General features: G+C 38.4%; 1 protein-coding gene across 2 annotated transcripts; it reads right to left on the reverse strand.

Moving 5' to 3' along the window:
• Positions 1–1,108: 1,108 nt before the first annotated feature.
• On the reverse strand, positions 1,109–19,507 carry GOLGA5 (golgin A5). Of its 2 annotated transcripts, none has more exons than XM_005506135.3 (13): positions 19,284–19,507; positions 17,717–18,332; positions 14,789–15,010; positions 13,533–13,752; positions 12,843–12,966; positions 11,827–12,030; positions 10,470–10,640; positions 9,704–9,832; positions 7,444–7,542; positions 6,691–6,916; positions 5,374–5,479; positions 3,986–4,049; positions 1,109–2,420 (listed from the first exon to the last, which is right to left on the reverse strand). In XM_005506135.3, the coding sequence occupies exons 2-13, from the start codon at positions 18,279–18,281 to the stop codon at positions 2,340–2,342; spliced, it is 2,211 nt and encodes a 736-aa protein (XP_005506192.2). In that variant the 5' UTR covers positions 18,282–18,332; positions 19,284–19,507; the 3' UTR covers positions 1,109–2,339. The 2 variants fall into 2 exon arrangements, with proteins under 2 accessions (XP_005506192.2, XP_064919703.1); XM_065063631.1 differs by having other exon boundaries at positions 19,389–19,432.
• Positions 19,508–20,173: the final 666 nt, after the last annotated feature.

Here is a 20,173-nt window from a genome sequence, read left to right on the forward strand (position 1 = left end):
CTAATGGGAGCCAGGAGGTTTATCCTCGCCTTAACTCCAAATTGGACGTTTATGTTCAGGTAGACTCCATCACATGGTCTTGTGTGTTCTTGCACTGCATCCTGTGCAGCTTATTAAAAAGAATTATGGGGGCAAAACTCCAGAGTGTTTAAAAAAGCCCTTTCAGGAGTAAGTTCTATTTAATTTCTTGTATAATTCTGAAACAGTTTAACACTTCTGTGATTTAAAGAGAGATTTAAAGGTGTTTATTTAAACTGCCATGTAGCCTTTGGTGGCACAGTGGCATTTGCTTCCTCATCCCAGGTTCTCCACACTGCACAGCACTTTGGCAAGGAATTTCCACTATCAGCTGCCTACTTCCAGATTTGTTACTGGGTGGAAACACACTGATTCACAGCTTAGTTGTTGACATTGCACCTTTTGAAAACCAGAATATAATCAGGTACCGAAACAGCTGACCCCTTCTTTTACAAGTATTTTTTAAAAAAGAAAAAATAATAGATAGCAAAGACACAAGTGTGTTATACATAGTTTCAGGGACAAGGAATAAAACTAGAAACATCTTAGGAACACACACAGAGGCCAAGCACACAAGGCTGATGCTCCTCCAGTGCCATGCACTAGACATTATTCTCAACTGTAAGGCATGACAAGTGCCAACGCTACATAAGCCCAGACTGATACCAGAATACAAGAGTCTAGTACAAAGGCAGAAGTCAGCAGGAATCTTTCAGTGCTCACCCATGTACAATTTCTATTATAAAATCTGGAGAGAGAGAAAAAAAAAAAAACAGAAAAAAACATGGGGAGAAAGGAAGCAAAAAGCCATGTGCAGTTGGTGTGATATCAGCAACACTGTAATGGGTTTATACCACTCAGAATGTTCCCCTTAAATCGTCACAGTATACTGGAGTATCCAAAGATTCAGTGGTTTGGAGGTTTTAAATGAAAAAAATATACACATACAGAAAAGATTGTACAAACAACTGTACTCGATCTCCTTCTGTAGCTATCAGCTCTCCCGAGGGTTCAAAAGTGGCTTTAATACCAGAATCGAAAAAGGAATTATGCAAAGTACAGCCAATGTGACAGAGTGTAGGGACACGACTTCAAGTAAACGCTCTTTTATTACTTAGTTCATCAAAACACTTCAGTTTTCTCCGCAAGATCTGCACCAGAGCAGCAATACAGGCAGTTGCCTACTGTAACATTTCCATCAGAGTTCACACGACAGACTTTGTGCACAGGACTAACGCTTAGAGTGCTCAAGTGACACGAAAAGGGAACCGTAACCTAAGCGCTTGGTGTCATCTTGTCGTTCCTCCGCTCTGAGCACCACACAAGAAAATGACCTTGAATGATTGTGTACTGATAACTCATAATTACAGAACTATTACAGTAGGTTTGCTATTACGTGGTATACAATAAATATTTGATAAGATTTATTTATTAGTATATTTGGTATTTAGACATGATAATTTTTTGATATTTTCATAGATTTTGTATAGAAATAGTTTTAATTAAGTACCTAAAGCTTCAGAAAATATTTCAATGAAGGTTAAGATCTGATTAAGACATGTAGTAATGACAGAGGCATAAGAAAATGCAGTTAAGATATATAAATTCCAAGTGCAAAAAGAAACACCGTTTTTTCTATAGAGGCTGAACCTTCTTTCTCGAAGCCATCTCACTCTTTCTCTAGTAAAGCTAAAACACCAGCCCATAAATAGGCAGCCCCACTATTGAACTGGTAGGGAAGATACATCTAGTGCACTAGAAGTACAAAGCAAAGAAAGCATAATATTTTATTCTTAAACTTATTTACAATAAGATATTGCACCAATCCATTATCCTTTTTTTCAGTTTAACATTATTATTTACAAAGTTAAAAACAGAAGTGCAAAAGCAGACTGAAAGAAACCAGAAAGGATAAAGTTTATTTAAATTCCTAAATACAGTTTATTACCTGACCACAGCCCACGTCCAGTATGATCTAAAATAACTTGTACCATATATATCTGTAATTTCAGAAATTCTTGCATTTCTCTGTAGGTGCAAGCCTTATCTTTTACTCTAACCACCAGAAGGTCTACGTAAAATGTAAAGGCTAACCATAGCTTAACTTAATAGCTTTATTTCTCCAGGAAAATGATGCTCTCTTAGATAAATTGAAAAAGCTACGCAGTATTATACATGTATTTGAAAAGTAGTGATAAATCAGGCATGATGGTTTTCATTCTTCCTAAACACCATGAGAAAAAGTTTGCTGATACTTCAGGACTGATTAAAGACACTGCCAGTCCAAATTACTCCAGCACGGCATATGGTGCTGTCTCAGTCTATCGGCCACTGGGACTGTCATGATGCATCTCTGGAGTGTAGGTAAGCAGAACAATCATCACCCAGAGATGAAGCAATGCCTGGGAAAAGAAGGAAAAGAATTAACTTACTCGCACTGAGAATCATTGTTTACAGCAGCAGTAAATATGGGAGATTTCAATGAGAGCTAATAAAACATTGTCTGGTAAAAATATTTTGATTAAATGTTTTCCCTATTATTCAGATATTCCTAAAGAAAATAATTCTTATCTGCACAATGAAATGCTCAGACAGATTCTGCAGAAGCCACGTGCAGAAAGCTAAAGACTTCACACAACCAGCAAAACTAAAGCAGCTTGGTTTCCTACAGATTTCTGTCCTCTGGCTTTTCTCTTCCTCCATGCCCCAGCCAGCACATTACGTGATCTGCCTCGAGTGACTGCGACGCCACCACTCTGGTGCCAACTGGCTGATACCAGACTGTTCACAACAGCAGAATTCTGCTTTTCTCCTACCACCAGCACTGATTTGAGGCATTTTACGAACTCTTTAGGAATGTTAACTCTCATTCAAATTTGTCTGAAACTATCCAATTAGTACAGAAGTTGCTGGGAGCGCAACAAGGGAGATAACTGACAGAATACATAAGCCACATTTTCTTAAACACGAAAAAGAAAATAAATCAAAATATTCATAGTCAAGGTTTGAGTTGAAAAAATGTAACTGTCACTGACTGCCCAATATAGAGCTCCCATGCAACCATCATTGAATTTCACTTCAGATAGCATCTTAGGTGGTAGAAGTCTTCAGTGTTTTGGCATAAAGCATTTTAGTCATACACTGATAAGTTTAAGTCATGAGCAGGAAGAAAAAGAGAGGTTAGGAATTAAACAGCCCTGTTCCTTCCAGTACGTAATAGGCTGGAAGAAGCAACTGCAGGGGGAAATTGTCACTTCTTTTATTCATGCCTGTCTGTCTGCTTTATACACTGAAATAGGGACAGCTGTCCTCAGAAACTCTGTTCAGAAGCAGCATTATGTCTTCTCAAGCAACTTTTTTTTTTCATTTCAAAGACTCAAAGGTTCAACTAGTGGAGTATTTTCAAGCAGGGGAGACTGCACACCTACCTCACAACAGGCCACTTAAACTGAAAGAAATCTGCCCTCCAGTGGAAAACAGAGGAATTTTTATTAATTGCAAGTCTGAGAATTTAATCTGGTACAGGTGAGCAACTTTACTATTTAAGTCTAGCAAGAAAACTTTTGCAGCTACTAGTCACCGAACAAAAAGCGAAGTGCCCAATATCAAAAAAGCTGTAACAGAAGTCATTTTCCTAAATGCAGTGCACACAGGTGTAGTGGGTTAACCCTGCAAACAGGTCACTATTGCTCTGCATGTTAGTACTAAAATTCTACAGTCTGTTCAGTGGTAGTTACATAAATGTCTTTAAGGCTGCTATATTGAGAACTCCTGGGAAAAACTGAAAACTGCCAAACATGACTCCAAAATGCCTTTATGTAAGTACTATTTAGTCTTCTTTACAAAAACCACATTGTTATTTATATAGCCTTTTGAACATCAAACATCTTGCCATTTAAGATGCATTATATAAATTGGCTATAGAAATCTTGCATTAAACTCCTCACTTTAAAGAAAGCTTACTCACCATGTAAATGATGACAAAGACTCTAGCTATGGGATACCGCCTCAGAAAGATTCCCAGCCGAATGCTACACAAGAGGAAAACAAAGCGTACAAGTTAGCATTCAGCAATAAATTCCAGCTCCTCTCATTCTCATCACCACAAACTCATAAACATCAGCTGATGTTACACACATGGCTTTGCTTCTGAAGTAGCTTTTACTTCATGTATTCAAGACATTAAGTGGAGTGAGAAAATTCAAAATTCAGACCATAAAAATATATTCTCCTATTTTTTTCTGTTACATGCTAAGCTGAGAGTTTGTGAAAAAGAGCTATAACTCAAGAGTTATACGGGTATTTTAAAACTCACAGATATACTATCTGTCAAATTTTGTTATGTGAGGAGTCATCGTGAATCTTTCAAAAAGACTTAAGCGACTAAAACTTCGGATTCATTTGAAAAAACTGATAGATCACTACCATTTTTATATTGGATGAAAAAGACACGGATTTTCCAAGTTTACTGCTACAGTGCTACAAAGCAAACTGCATTAGATGTGTGCTCAGTAACGTCAGTTAAAAATCCCCATGGGTGTACTGAAGTGAGTATGATACTGCCAAATGAAGTTTAGTATTAAAACATCACATATAATAGGTCCCAATAATGGAAATCTGGATATTCTTCACAATGACATTACAGCACCATGGAAGCAAAAAGGACTTTCCATCAAGGTATCTTGCTTTCAAAGGATTAAGAAGTATTACCTCATTTTGTTTTCTATTGGTATTTGATTCAAGTTTTGGAAAAGACCTTTGTTGTAAATATCAGCAATTAACCTAACTGCTCAGAAAAGGGATCAAGCAAGTTTTTTGCTGGATTCAGAATGATTTTTCTTTACTAATTCCTAAAAAAAAAATAAAAAAAAAAATAAAATCCTTCAAGGAAAACAGCTGCACTGGGTCAAACCCAGAATCTTGTCTTCCTCACAATGCCTAAACAGGAGTAAAAAAATACATGTGATACTCCCTGAGCACATTTGATACTCCTCCACTAAAACATTCCTCACAGCAATTCTCACGGACACAGTCAACGCCTCTGAAAGTGAAAAAGGTGGAAGGCGGTAATGAAAATGTAGGGTTTTTGGTATGTAGTTTAGTGACTCTCTTGTATGAAAATCTTAAAGACCACAGTTCAAATAATTGACTATAATTTGCAAGAGCCCAAGGATATCCTACAAAAGCACAAGTGAAATAAGACAAATATTTAGTAATTTATACCATAGCTAATATTAGCTTCATTATTTTCTACTTTTATCGTCATAAAAGTAATTCAAAACAGAAGGTATGCCACTTGAAAACCGAGAAGGGATTCCAGCAATTACAAAACATATTCCCTCAGGACACCCTTACCTGAACTGATCTATACTACTGGCAGCTTTGCGAACCCTCCCGTACATTCCTGCCACATTACTATCCACGTCACTGAACAGGACAGGAACGTTACGCATACGAGCACCTATTTGAAGGGTAAAAAGTAAAAAATCTCATTAGTCTAAAACCAGCCAAGTTGTCAAGCAAAACAAATTGATAGTGTATAACAGATATACAAAGTAACATAAAAATAGTGATTAATCTGATTTGTTAGTGCAATTTTGCTGGGGGAAGAGGAATGCGTTTTGAGGGGAGGATTCTTGATAAAGTTACAATTAAGTTAAATGTTTCTCCAACTTACTGTATTTTAATAATTTTAGTTCACTAGATGGACATCAACATACACTTCTATCATGTAATAATAATTCCATTATTAAGTGTATAAAATGATGGGTTTGATACTGTTTCTCCATTTGCTTTTATTTCTCATACAGTAAAACTTTGACAGCATTTCGATACTAACTTGCATATTCTGAAAATCTCTATTCTACTTACATTTTTACTATGTATCACCTTTATTTAAAAAAACAGATTCTCAGATAACATTACCTTTGTGCAACAAAACTTAGGCTTATTGCAGTTACTTAAAAACAAGCCAAATGGAAATATATTTCAAAATTACCAGTTCTCCTGCCTTATGTCTTTAAAAATCTTTCAGAAGCAGAGAAACAAAGTCTGGATTGTCATTTTACACCTGCTAGAAATTGCCCATCACTTTAAAAGTTACTTGCCATACATACAAAATTACAAACTGGCTTTGAAAAGTAACATCTCGAAACCATGGATCAACTGCTGAGGTTCTCCTAGAGATACAGGATGTTCCCTACACAGTACAGACAAACCAACCCCAGTGGAAGGACCATATTTTAAAGTTGCTTTTCAAGATAAACAGAGAAAACAAAGAGGAAATTGAAATTCTGATCAACTCTCAAAAGGAATTATCCCACTCTTGCTCACCTCCCAAATTCTGATACTGAGTTTAAACCCCAAAAGACAGATTTAGCACCTGCAATGGGCTTTGTAAATAGGATTGTTCCAAAAATGCCACTGTATTGAGAACTAAAGATGAAATTGACTTTGTTAAGTTCACTTAAAGTCATTTATACACAAAAAGGAGCTTCTACTTAATGATTTTTTTTATGATACTGGCTGCTGCTGACAAGGTCTCTGGCATAAGCTACATATTTTCAGCAGTTTTTTCCCTTATAAACTGAGACTTTCAGGGAAACGTATCAGGAAATACAAAAGCCTGAACTGCAGAAAAGACGGTTTTAAGTTTTATATTTCCTCATTTACCTTCAACACTGTCAATTCCTGCCATATTAATGGCAGGTCCATTAGAACTAGTGCCTTGGAAGGCCTTCAGCTGTTGCTCAAGTCGTTCCAGTTGATAGACCAGTGAGTTTTTCTCTGTGCTCAGGCTCTCTAACATGGTTTGCTTCTGAATTAGTGTTTCTGTCAGCTGATGAAGCCGATTTTCTAATTCTGTCTGACTGCTACTGCTCAGAGCCTTGTTTGTGAGCTAAAAGACAAAACAAAGAGAAAAAAAAAAAATCAGAACAAGTTCCAAGTCTGACCAACTGACCTATTACCAGAGTCTAAACAAGAGAGTCCTCCAAGAATCGGGTTACCCCACCACAGAACTTTTATGGGATAATACTACCAAAATGATCACCGATCAGCACAAAGGAGAAATTGAATTTTGACAGTTGCTAAAATAAGATTTTACATGACGCAATGAACTTCATGTAAAAATGTATTCCTGTATTTTCTACCTCTAATCATATGAACAGTTCTGTATAATCATAATCATCTGTATAAGCCTGATCACAACAACCCATACTATTACACATTTCAGAGCTGAGTTTACATGGTAGGCATGACAATAGCAAACTAATCCAGTCTGGCTTTCATACTTGCAATTTCACCAAACAAGTCAGTATGTAAAAAGTTTTCAAGCGAGGAAGGAAAAACTCAGTACAAATGGGAAGAATCTGATGCCATTCTACAGGAAAGCCTGAATGAAAATGGTGAATATACACACGGTACCTGATTTCTGAGCTTCTGGATTTCTTCCTCTCTGTCTTTTATTCTGCTTTGCAAAGTATTCTTTGTTCGATACAATTCTTCTTCAGTATAACGGAGTTCCTGCAAAATTTATCACAATCACAAAGAAAAGATTTTATACATATATGTATTTTGAGAGACATTCTCTTATCTGGAGTTTCACAGTAGAACAAAAGGCAATATGCTGCAATAAAATATAAACTGAAATTTAATCTTAATTAAGTGTCTGGCTAGGATGGGGAAAAAATATAGAAGAGTTGAGTATGAAGGGACACCCTACAAGTCTTACCAAATTCTGCAATGGAGACTGACCTAATATAAATATAAATCCAGACTGGTTTACTAGGAGTCACACAATTTCATTGGAATCATGATTGATCTTCCTTATACTCTGACCATTTATAATTTCGTTATCTTGAAACTATGCCAAGAATGTAACTTTAACATCTAGGAAAAATTTTGGGGGGAATCTGTGTTCCGAGACACCATTTTTTAAAAGTGTTCAAAACCCTTGGCATATCTATCTATAATTCTGTATGCCATAGGTCTTCCTTTAAAGTTCAGCATAAATTAATGTAACAGATGTGAAATGAGAAGGAACAACTTCCTGAACAGCAAATCTAACCATAAGTTTTGTTACTCCCATGATTTAGTGGCTATTTTAACTCTGACTTAAAAGACCTGACATGCTTATTTTTTAAATTAAGACAGTCTACAAATCACTGTATCACTTCAGTTGCTACAGAAAACAGATAATCCTGTTCTCTCTTCAAACTACCAGATATACAAGAAATAACAGCTGTACTTATTTTCCATCTTCAGGCTCAGAAACCTTATGGGAATAGTTACAGGAATTCCCAGATAGAACAGAGCACAGTTGTATTAAGTATCAATGCACAAAATTACTTTAAAAGCACATGGAAGAGTCAGTCATCAAAAGGAATACTTCATTATCTGTAATAATTGATAAAGCTTTGTCTTTTTTTCAGATTCGCCTCACTTTTTCTACATGTAGTATTGACTTAAAATTTACCTCTCAGAAGGGCAGAGGTAACAAAATACAATCTACCATCTGCTTTGATATAATAAACATCAAGTATTCATCAAAAGCAGACCACAACTTCTGCCTTTTAATTAGTTCAAGCTGCCAGCATCTCATTAAAATGTAATTTCTGAAAGGACAGATAATCCTACAAGATAAATTGTTCCTAGCAGATACAGCGTACTCTCCTGCATTCCTCCTTATTAATTCTCTTACATGAGCTTTTTCTTGTATTATTTTATTAGGGAGTAAATCGTTTGTCTAATTTCTACTGAATAATAAGCTTGTTCACATAAAATACAGGTTTGCCTTTTCCCCACCTCTTTTTAGCACAGAACTGCTTAAATCAAGGGGGAGTTTGTGTAAATAGATGACACAATCTGACAAAATTAATTAATACCATTTTATCAGCAGTTTTTATTACAAAGGAATTTGGAAGTAACAAATTTTAGGTTCAAAACTCAGTAATAAGTGGATTAAAAATATATTAATTAGTACTATAATAACATTGTTTTATGAGAAAAATATTATGCAGTAAATGAGTACAAGTTCAAGACCAACCATTTTTAGTATTTACATATATTGCAAATATTATATATCCCTACTGTTTGATTCTTCCCCTGCTGCATAAAACTTAAGATCATGATCAATTCTGTGCACTCCCTAGGGTCATGTTTATTCTTTTATATATCAGCAAGATCTTTATTGGGAGTACCAAGAGGGTCCTTTCTATTGCTTACAGAATCACAGAATCGACTGGGTTGGAAAAGACCTCAGAGATCATCGAGTCCAACCCTTGGTCCAACTCTAGTCCGTTTACCAGATCATGGCACTAAGTGCCATGTCCAACCTCAGTTTAAAAACCTCCAGGGACGGTGAGTCCACCACCTCCCTGGGCAGGCCATTCCAATGCCTGACCACTCTCTCTGTAAAGAATTTCTTTCTAATATCCAGCCTAAATTTCCCCTGGTAGAGTTTAAGCCCATGCCCCCTTGTCCTATTGCTAACTGCTTAGTACCAGTTGCATTTTGTTTGGCCTAGTAACATTCATTAAGCTTTTGGGGATTTCTTTGGAGTACCAGGGAAAAAAAAAATAACCCAAATACTGTACAAGCTACTCTCTTAATTAAGCCAAATGGTTTACCGATGACACCACAGGAGACTTAAAATAAGAGAAATCAGCTTTCAAGAATTCCCTACCTGTTTTTGCCGTTCTAGTTCAGCTTCTGCCTCTTGCTTAGCCATTTTATGTGCTGCTATTTGCTCTTGCAGGTCCTGCAGCTGCTCTCTCATTGACTCAGCTTCACTTACCTGCTGAGTCTCCATATCCTGAAATGAACAGAAATGTTACCATTTCACTAACATTCAAACAATACTGCCATTTGTCACAAGTAACTGCAAAAAACACCTGAGTTGTTATATGCAATTTTGCTTCAAAGGAAAAAAAAAGGTGAGGGTATACTGAATAATAAATTTTAGCACATATAGTAATAAAATAAATGTATTTTGTGAACATGAGAAACCTCCACTTATTCCCTTCTATTATCTATAGGCTAAAACTGTAAAGTAGGCTTGCGTGCAACTGCTGGGTTGAGCCAATTATGCCAGACGACTCAGATTACAGTTGCTTAAAGGATTAGTAGACCTTGCAGAAAAGGATATAGGTGATCTCTACAAAAATCCCCATGCTTGTTTGGAAAGAAATGCTTCCCTCAAAAAGAGCACACAGTGGTGAGGGAACGCAGACGTGCTATCTGTAATATTCCTCCCACCATGAGCTGAAGTGCTGAGAGAGACCACAGAAAGAAACTGGGTATCGATAAACACTTGTCTCACCTGGAGCAACAGTTGGCTTTTTTTAATACCAGGTCAAATAAACCCTAGAAGCAACAGCCCTAAAGTATACAAGAAAACAGCCTGTTGTGCATGGTTGACTACAAACACACATGTACATAATCACAGTTACCTGCAGCTCCGTTCTCATCTGCTGTATTTGCCCCATTAGCTTTTGTATTTCTTCTCTCTGAGTGTCTCGCTCATGTCTCAATTCTTCTAGTTCCATTGTGCTTGCAGTATTGCTATCCAGGCCTTCAAAACCAGAGCCTTCTTTTAAGCTGTTTATCAACTTTTCTTTAGACTGAAATAATAAATCAATATATTATCGCAGTATTTAACAAGTGCTCAACTAGAATATGCCATTTTATGAATAAGTCATTTTACCTTGTTCTAAAATTCAAATGTAGACATACAGTAAAAGAACTGCTCTCTGTTCTTTTAGCCAGTTAATAATGACCCTACACACTTTAAAATGAAAATGTTTCCCTATTCATAATTGTTCTGACTTTCTGTATGCCACGAGATTGGTTTTACTGAAAGCCTGTGGTATCTAAGGAAGAACACAGCTTTTCTCTTTAGAAGTGCCTGGAATGTTAAACATATCATGGATAAAAAAATTCAGCTTTCCAGCTACCAGAAGAGAGAGACAGACACTAACAGACACTAAAGACAAAGCTGACTCCCCTTCTTTCAGTCCATCCTTTCTCCTGCCAATAAAGCCAAATATGAATCAAACACAGCAGTAACTCTTATGGGAAAGAAGACGAACAATTGGCTCAACACAGACTTCAAATTCCTGCTTCTCATATTTATCAAGGTGATGTAAATCCTGTCCTTGGATATCAGACTACATTAATTACTCTAACCAGAGACCTTTACCTTCAACATTTTGCTAGCTTTTACAAACTAAGATCCAAATTGCCCACATTTGGATTTGGTACCTTTGACAACCATAGAAGCATCTAACTCTGCACAAAATGCCTAATTTTGCCATTGTTTATCATATAATATTGATCACACGCAACTTTTCAGAATATACAAAAATATTGTCTTTGATTTATACTAAGCACCCATTATATGCTGTGCTTCAGCCTCAAGCAGAATGGAGCAACCTTCTTGACCCAAGAATACTGGGTGGGGAACAAACTGCAGCTCACATCTATTTTTCTGTCTGCCTCAGCCTGAACTCCTGGATGTGGAACACACTCACAGATGTTGCACAATAAGTTCAGTCATTCACTTAGATTCTTAAGTTCAGGACCCAAACTTTCATTTCATTTAACTCGATATGTAAACTTAAATTTTTAGGGACAAAATGCAGGCTGGTAGCTGTGCTGTATAAGTATCATTATAGACATACCCCAAAATATATTATAGGACACAAGAAAAAACCCACAGATTATTCAAAGTATAACACCTTAAAAAAAAAAAAGTCAAAAAAAGTTAAGTGTACAAACCAAACTAGATTTCTTTACACAAGTGCTTACTTGGAGTATGCGAGTAGCTTTCTGTTTGTAGTCTGTCAGTTCCTGTTTTGCAGATTCTAGGTGGCTTTTAGTTACTTTGACTTGCTGCTGAAGCTCATCAGCTCGCCTCTTTTCATCTATGTACTTTCTTTCTGCTACAGTTATGCCTTCTGCCAAGTTCTGACGTTCTGCTTCCATTTTACTTAGACGAGCTGCAAATTCATTCTATTAGCAATAAAGAAACAATACTTTGTGTTTAAACACAGTCTCAACATTAACCTAGAAAAGAAAAAAGAAAGCTTAAAAGCAACTACACATGAAACAACACCTCCTATCTACTACCTTCAACGTAAAGGTGCATTAGTGTTATGTGGAAAAAAATCCTGCTTGCTTAAGCAAGTGCTAAATAATATCAGTAAAAACATGCATTTCTTTCCCTCACCAGAAATACGTCTTCCTATTACTTACATTTACTTGGTAAACAAAAAGCAAGCTTTCCCCTCAAAGACATTTTATCAAATGTAGTCTGCCATATTTCGATGTAGTCAAAAACCAAAAAAATAATGATTATTATTTCAGAGAAGCTATTACACATAACAAGGGCCAAGCTAAGTGTGGAAAGCAGTCTCTAGCAATGGTGTACTCACATCTTTACCATAGGAGTGATCATCCAGCTTAATATTCTTAAGATTACATCTTAAAATACTGTAAAAATTTGTTGTGTAACAATGTACCATGGAAAATTAAACTGATTACTGACTTATTTTTAAAATATGTATTAAGATTAAAGTTAGCATGAAAAAAGTAAAAATTGGCAGCATTAATCCACAAAAGCTATTAACTACAAAGCTTTTAAAATAATATGTAAGTAGTAAACTAGCATCATCCTGATACTTAGTGCAGCAGACAGCACATCCTTCCAAGCACCTAGAACTCAGAACAGGAACTGAGTCCAGGGAAAGACAGAGCAGTTGGAACCTCACAAATTTGACTTCAAAAGCAGAGCGAGAAACTCTTCCTTACTCTTCACGTCTAACCTGCATTTGTTTGTAACTTTCTTGCTCTCGCTTGAGTGTGGAGTCTGCATCACGCAGCCTCTCTTGAAGAGTTTGAAGCGCTTGATTTTGCAAACTGCTCCCTTCACTGTGGTCTTGTATTATCCTGAAAGAATGATATACATATTAATTTAAAAAGAAGAAATCTAGTGCAATTTTCAGGTAGAAATATGACTACCTGGTTTTCAGACTGGCCTTGAAAATTTACCGAGTAAATTACTGAATATGGCTGGCTACAGATGTGATGTCTGGAGTCAGTGACTCATGCAGCCCCTCTCTGACCTATATTCTGGAGTATTGCAGATACAAATCTCAGTGCTGAGATAAGTCAGAAAAGTCTCCATATTTGTGGATAAGCAAATGTATTTTTCGAGACAGAAACATTTTTCCTGAGATCGTCAGCTTCGCATCTCTGACACAAACATACATAGTTTAAACAAAATGGATTTCAATGATCAGGTGGTGTTTGCCCTATTCAATACTCATTTGCCCTGCTCCCCCACCAGCTACACTATAACAGGCTCAGAGCAAACTTTAATACTCATATTTCAAATCCTGATACAATCCCCTTTCCCACCAGTTTATTCGTTTTTAAAGAAGCTGAACCATATAACTTGAATTTTCAAGCCTACTACTGTCTGCAGAGTTATGAAGTAGGAAATGATGAAGTACCGTGACTTTTCACTCTGCAATGCTTCCAAAGCTTCTGTCCGAGCACTTAGGAGCTGATCAGCTTCTTGCAGCCGTACTTTCAGCACTGCCAGCTGTGAATCCTTGGCACCAACAGCTTCTGTCAGATCATCAACTCGAGCTTGAAGTTCTCTGACCATCCTGTCACTCTTTGAATGGTCAACATTCCACTTCTCGACCCTTTCCCGGGATTTGTTCAGTTCTATAAAACAAAAAGTTTATTTGAAGTTTATAAAAGTAGGTATTGCAAGGTCTTGTAAATGGTCAGGATGCACACATCACGTTTCTTAAATAAATTTCATACAATCAAGTTGAGGCAATACTGAAACCTTATGAGCTACCAAGAAATAAAAATAAAATTTTGCAGGTGATGTCAAAAACCGGCATTTCATTGTGTCACATCGCAGATGATGAATTTTATCCCACCCCTTGCAATGGCCTACTGTTGAATACCCTGTCTGAGAGAGCCTTTGGAAACCTCTACATAAAGTATCTAGTTCAACTCAACATGACAACAAGCTCAACCTAAAAACAGTAGAAAAATACACCAGCATTGAAATAACACCTGAGTATTTACAAAAGCTTCTGTTCTTAACCAAACATCACATACGAAACTTCAATGGAAATGAAAATTCTCTGGCTCATACAGTTACACTGAAAAAAACGTGGTCCCTCAGTTTTATGCCTATCAGCAGATTACTCAATGTTTTATAATTTAGAATGTTTAATTTACATCCACATTTTTTTATATTTGTCATTTCACTTGGCTTTGAAAAAGCCAGTGAAGTCATACAAAAATATTAAATTTTATATTTTTACTTGTCAGTTTCCAGGCATCAGAGATTATGGCCTACAGCCAGAAAGCAGTCAAATTTTGAAGTATTTAAAGGAATTTACTCAATTAAAAGAAGTATTTTGCAATAGCTGTTAAAACGCAGGAAACATATTTTAGTACCGATCGTATTTGCTAACACAGTTTTAATAAGATGTAAGATGAACAAACTTGACCACATCATTTTAATCAACATCTGTGTTATCTTTGTAGTTGAACAAGCCTTTTACTTTCTCCCAGCTCATTATTCTGAAACCAAGAATAATTTTGTTTGGCGAGTCACATATGCAAATTTAACTAGAAAGATTTTATTATAAATACAAAACACTAACGCAGAAATAGCATTCTTTTCTAGTTCACTAACATTTTAGTAATACGTTACAGCGCAGTTTCCAAACCGCAGTACCTTCTTGTGTTTCTTTGGACCTCTGAACTAATGAAGCCATTTCTTGATTTAAAGATTGAACTTCATTCCGTAGCAGCTGATTCTCCAGGCGAAGATTGGACAGCTCATGGGATTTCAAATCATCATTAGCTGAAAGACCAGGATTAGGTACTGCACTTAGCGATGAATCCTTCATGCCATCCCCTTGCGCTCCCAGTCCAGAATCTGAACTGTCTGGAGTTTCTGTACAGAGAGATGTAAGTTAGAACTAACGTATGTATTTGTAAGTTGCCTTAATATAAACAGCAATTCCATGTTCTGCATCAGTGGTTAAAGGTTAAATGCATGATATAAAAATAAAAAAAAAATAAAAATAAAAATAGCCTATATTGAAATGGAATATGTAGCTGCTTCTCCCAAGGGACTTGCTCAAAATAGGACATTATACAGTATACATGCATCATGCAGCATTTGTGTTAATCCTGCAAGACAAGATATGGAAGTTATAAAATTTGACATTGATATCAAATGTAGATTTCAAAACACTAATACTTTTTCATGACTATGCTGACCAGAGACGTCTTCAGAAGCTGAGAGAGTAACGGAAGAGAATAAATATTCATAGCAACTAACTAGGAGAATTTTTAGTAATAGTTTATTATGGTCTTCCACTAAGATTTTGATTTTGAGGATATAAATGTTATTTTTTAAAAAATCTGTTCAGGTGGCTATACTTGGTCATTTTGATATCAAACCTAAAAACTAAAAAAAAAATTTTAAGAATAATTTCAGTCAAAACATAATTTTACTGATATTTCTGCATTAATAATTCTCTAAAGAAAGTTTTTTCAAAGGCATTTTTACTATGAGAAATCAAGCTGCAGTGCTTGCATCAAGCAAGCAGAAGCATGATCTGTCCTTTTTCTCAAGAAAAAATACAAGGTAAATAAACTCTGACAAACTTGTAAAAGCTTTGTGCCAATACAAACTGTAATCCTCTAGATTACGGAAACCAATACACAGATTGTTGATGTTGTTACATCTTAAAATCTCAGTGAGAATGGTAAGGGAACTCCTGGCAGCAACCTGAACAACAATCGCTTGCAGGGAAGGAGGAGCCATCACCAAACAGGATGGGGAAACATGATGCGCAAACACAGAGTGTCCTGGATTAAGCAGTGAAATTGATACATCCACTGTAACAGTCTTGACTCCAATGTGCAGATAACACTGCTGCCAAGCTTCCGATAAAACAACACAGCACGCAATAAGCAAACAAGCAGGTGATCCAAAAATACTGCTTCTGAATTTAGCATGTCCCAGATGAGTAACTGCTGAAAATGCAAGGGGACAGACTACAACTAACTCTGAGCAGTTTAATTGTCGATGTTATTTACTTCACCTGGTTATCACCAACCAATCTGCTCCACCTTCCTTTTTACCACTGCAACAGCCCCGGCCACCCAAGGCCCAGGGAACTGGGGCAGACCACCACACCGACAAGTAGCAACAGTGATAGCACCGTCTCTTCCACGTTTTCTCAACACCTTTTCCTATTCAAACAGTCCTAAGAAGTGTTGTTTACTTCCATTTGATTAATTTACACAATTTTCCAATTATCAGACAGTTTGTCCACATGCCTTTATCTGGAAAACTAAAAAGACTAATGAAGCTAACAAAGCAGGAAATTAGCCACTTATAGAACATATTCGATTATATCGATAGCCGTGTACAAAGTTTAAGTGTTTTTTTCTATAACTAATGTATCATAAGCTACTTCAACAGATGCTATACAGAACATTTAAATGACACAGATACAATGAACTTTGAAACTAGCATGCTCAAACTCTATGTTGTAATTCTGTGTTTCCTCATTTGGCAGCTCCACAATGCAAACTCCACTCAAAAATCCTCAGAAAAAAAACAGTTAACACTAAGCAAAAGAAATACGTTCTTTAAGCATCAACCAGCAAGGCCATATTTGAATTAATATTATTATTAAACCTTATTGAAAAATTACAGACCCAGATATATAAAAACATTTACATTGTTGGAAATTATCCCTTTTTATGTCTAAAACTTTTTAGCATACTTAATGTGGGAAGTAAAAAGCTGGCATTTACTATGCTTTACTCACTCAAAGTACTGAACAAATAATAAAGTATTCTAACTACATTATTAATAAACACAACCATTTCCTTCAATTTTATGGAATAAACAACAGCAAAGCAGCACAGCAACAGCAACGACTGGACACTTCCCAGCCACATTCTCCTTGACATTGACTTGCAAATAGCCCCAACTTTTGACCATCTGGCCTGGAGGATCTTGCAGGCATCTGGATTTAGACATCACTAACAAACTACTTCTGGCAAACCTGAAGGCTTTGTCTATGTAGCTCTCTCATGCTTGTAACTCTACAACAGCCTATCCATGTCCAACTCCCCACTCTGCAGGACAAGCAAGTTTGAGAGCTTGCCCCTCTCCCACAGTGGAACAGAGAAAACCTCACATCAGCTCACACAGTGCATTGAACAACAGCCAACACCATCTACCAGCTGGTCAAAGTCACTCACTTGCCTACACAGCAACAAGAGGTAACAGCCCCTGATAGATCAAATAAATGCAGCAGCTCTAGTGCTTCTACGTAGGGATGTACAGGGGCTGATGAAGGTTAGGTCAGCACAGGGAGGTCAAGGTAAGCAGTAGCAATGAGGGAGACTGAGAACACAAAAAACATTTAGGTATTAATTATGCAGCTTGTGCAATTAGTATGGTATCTAAGATTATCCCAGTGATGAAAAAATGTTAAGGACCCTGTTCTACTCCACATGTTTGACATACGACTACCACTAAATGTTTCATGAAGTGACGGCAAATTGATTACCTAGCCTTACCCTAGACATACTTGGGTTTTAAATATCTTTAGGTTCAATACTATTTAACTACCATTGCCTTGGCTCCTGATGGCACTATCTTCAGTAGTTTTTGCACTCTGTGTACTGGTAGACACAGAACTAATGCTTGAAGTCCGAGAGCGATTTTGAAGAGCAGTTGCCTTGCTCTTCTCTTTTTTGGAGTCCATCCTTCCATTAGGCTCTTTCTCTGAACTGTTGAGAAAATCAAATAGCAAGTCATCATCAGGTTCTGACTTTTTTCTTCTCACAAAATGTGAGGAAGCTCTGGGTATGGAAGCAGTTTCTACAGAAGGAACTTCTGAAGATGTCCTACGTGCTGGTTTAATATTTGCTGTTCCTGCTAGGATTGTGGCCTTCTGATGCTTAATATTATCAGCTGCTGAGGAGATGTAGGCTGCTTTGGATGACGTCTGATATTTCAGTTCTCCAGTATGCTGGTGCAATTCAGAATATTCATTGACAGAGTCCAAATTCTTCTTATTATCATAAACTGCACTGCTTGCTGTGTCTTTTTTGCTCAGAGCGGATGCAGCTCCTTGATCAACTCTGTTGAGTAGATCTTCTGCCTTTCCAGCAAGATCAGCAAGCCAAGACATGATGGATGTCTGTCGATAAACTCTACAAAATTAATATTTCAGGAACATATGCTGCAAAAGACATAGAATGATTACAAATCAGACTGGTGTTGATAAGGCAAGATGTATGGGTTACCTAAACAACTGTTGTGTTAAGCTATTACTGTTGTAATTACTTTAATATTTTCATTGTTTTAGTAACTGGCGGAAATAAATCAAATCAGTTTCTCAGGAAACGAGACAAAAACAAGGCTGAGCAATCAGGCCACCATCTCTGCTTCTGGCATCAGCACCTGCTACTGAGTGTCCAGTCTGCTAGCCAATCTGAGAGAATAATAAAAAATAAAGTCACCTTAAACCTGACAAAACCAAACTCAGTTGGAGGAGGAATCATAGAACGTCCTGAGTTGGAAGGGACCACAAGGATCATTGAGTCCAACTCCTGTCCCGGCATATGACAACCCCACAGTTCACACCATGTGTCTGAGGGTGTTGTCCAGTCTCTTCTTGAACACTGTCAGGCTTGGGGCTGTGACACCTCTCTGGGGAGCCTGTTCCAGTGCTCCACCACCCTCTGGGTGAAGAACCTTTTCCTAATGTCCAACCTGAACCTCTCCTGTCACATCTTCCTGCCATTGCCTTGAGTTCTGTCACTGGTCGCTAAAGAGAAGAGTTCGGTGCCTGCCCCTCCTCCTCCCCTTGTGCGGAAGCTGTAGCCGCAATGAGGTCTCCTCAAAAAGCAGACAGATGCTTATTACAGGAACAGATAACAACAAAGCCTAAGATGTTTGGCCTGCAGATTCGTATTCCGTATCAGACAGAGGAACTTCCCACACGGCAAACTTGGCAGACTGCTGCCCCTCCTGTGACACCAACACAGGGGACCGGTGCGGGCCTCCACCTGCGCTCCCCTCCCCCCTCACCACAGCCAACCGTCCCGGTTCCACCTGTCCCGGTACCACCCCCCGCCCCCACCCGGCGGCCCTCAGGACCGGCAGAGGCTTCAGCACAACCAAACCTCACCTCCTCCCAGCGCGGGAGCCCCTCCCGGCCCGAGAGGAACCGTGAGGCGGGTCAAAGGGACGGGGGAGCCAGGCAGCAGCAATCCCTACGAGGCCCCACACCGACCTCGGCTGTGCAGCCCCATCTTCCGGCAGACGTGGCCGACTTCCGGGACACGGCGCGCATGCGCAGGAGGCGGCGGGTGTTGCGTGAGGTGGCACTGGGCGTCAGCCCCGACCCTCCCACCGGGCGGGGGCGGGGCCGAACGGTCACGCCCCCCGCCCCGGTGGGAGGGGCGGGGCGGAGTCTGAAGGGGGCGGGGTTGAGTCTGAAGGAGGCGGGGCTGAGGCTGGAGGAGGGGAAGCGGTCGGTAAACGCCTTTCAAGGGTTGGCGGTCCCCACGTCCCTGCACTTCTGGCTTGTGGTGGCAGGAGGAGCTCCAGCGCCTCAGAGAGACGGGTCTTCGCCTTCACAGAGTGCCCCTCGCCTGCTCCAGGGGCGGGAAGCTCTTCTTGTTCGTTCTTCTCCAGGTCGGGATATCAGACAGTCGTACAGACTTAGTGGAAAAAAAAAAAAATAAAACAAAACACAGAATCGCAGAATGTTAGGGATTGGAAGGGACCTCGACAGATCATCTAGTCCAATCCCCCTGCCAGAGCAGGAACACCTAGATGAGGTTACACAGGAAGGTGTCCAGGCAGGTTTTGAATGTCTCCAGAGTAGGAGACTCCACAACCCCCCTGGGCAGCCTGTTCCAGTGCTTTGATACCCTTACTGAGAAGAAGTTTCTTCTCATATTTAAGCAGAACCTCCTGTGTTCCAGTTTGTACCCACTGTCCCTTGTCCTACCATTGGTTGTCACCAAGAAGAGCCTGGCTCCATCCTCCTGACACTCACCCTTTATATATTTG

Source organism: Columba livia, chromosome 5, assembly GCF_036013475.1.
Source record: "Columba livia isolate bColLiv1 breed racing homer chromosome 5, bColLiv1.pat.W.v2, whole genome shotgun sequence".
In the NCBI taxonomy this organism is placed as follows: Eukaryota; Metazoa; Chordata; class Aves; order Columbiformes; family Columbidae; genus Columba; species Columba livia.

Coding starts and splice junctions, on each gene's coding strand:
- GOLGA5 (XM_005506135.3), bottom strand. CDS start 18,281: ATGTCTTGGCTTGCTGATCTTGCTGGAAAGGCAGAAGATCTACTCAAC. Junction 5,480..6,690: donor AGGAATTGACAGTGTTGAAG/GTAAATGAGGAA, acceptor CCCTTCAAATAG/GTGCTCGTATGCGTAACGTT. Junction 4,050..5,373: donor AGTAGTATAGATCAGTTCAG/GTAAGGGTGTCC, acceptor CCTCTTGTGTAG/CATTCGGCTGGGAATCTTTC.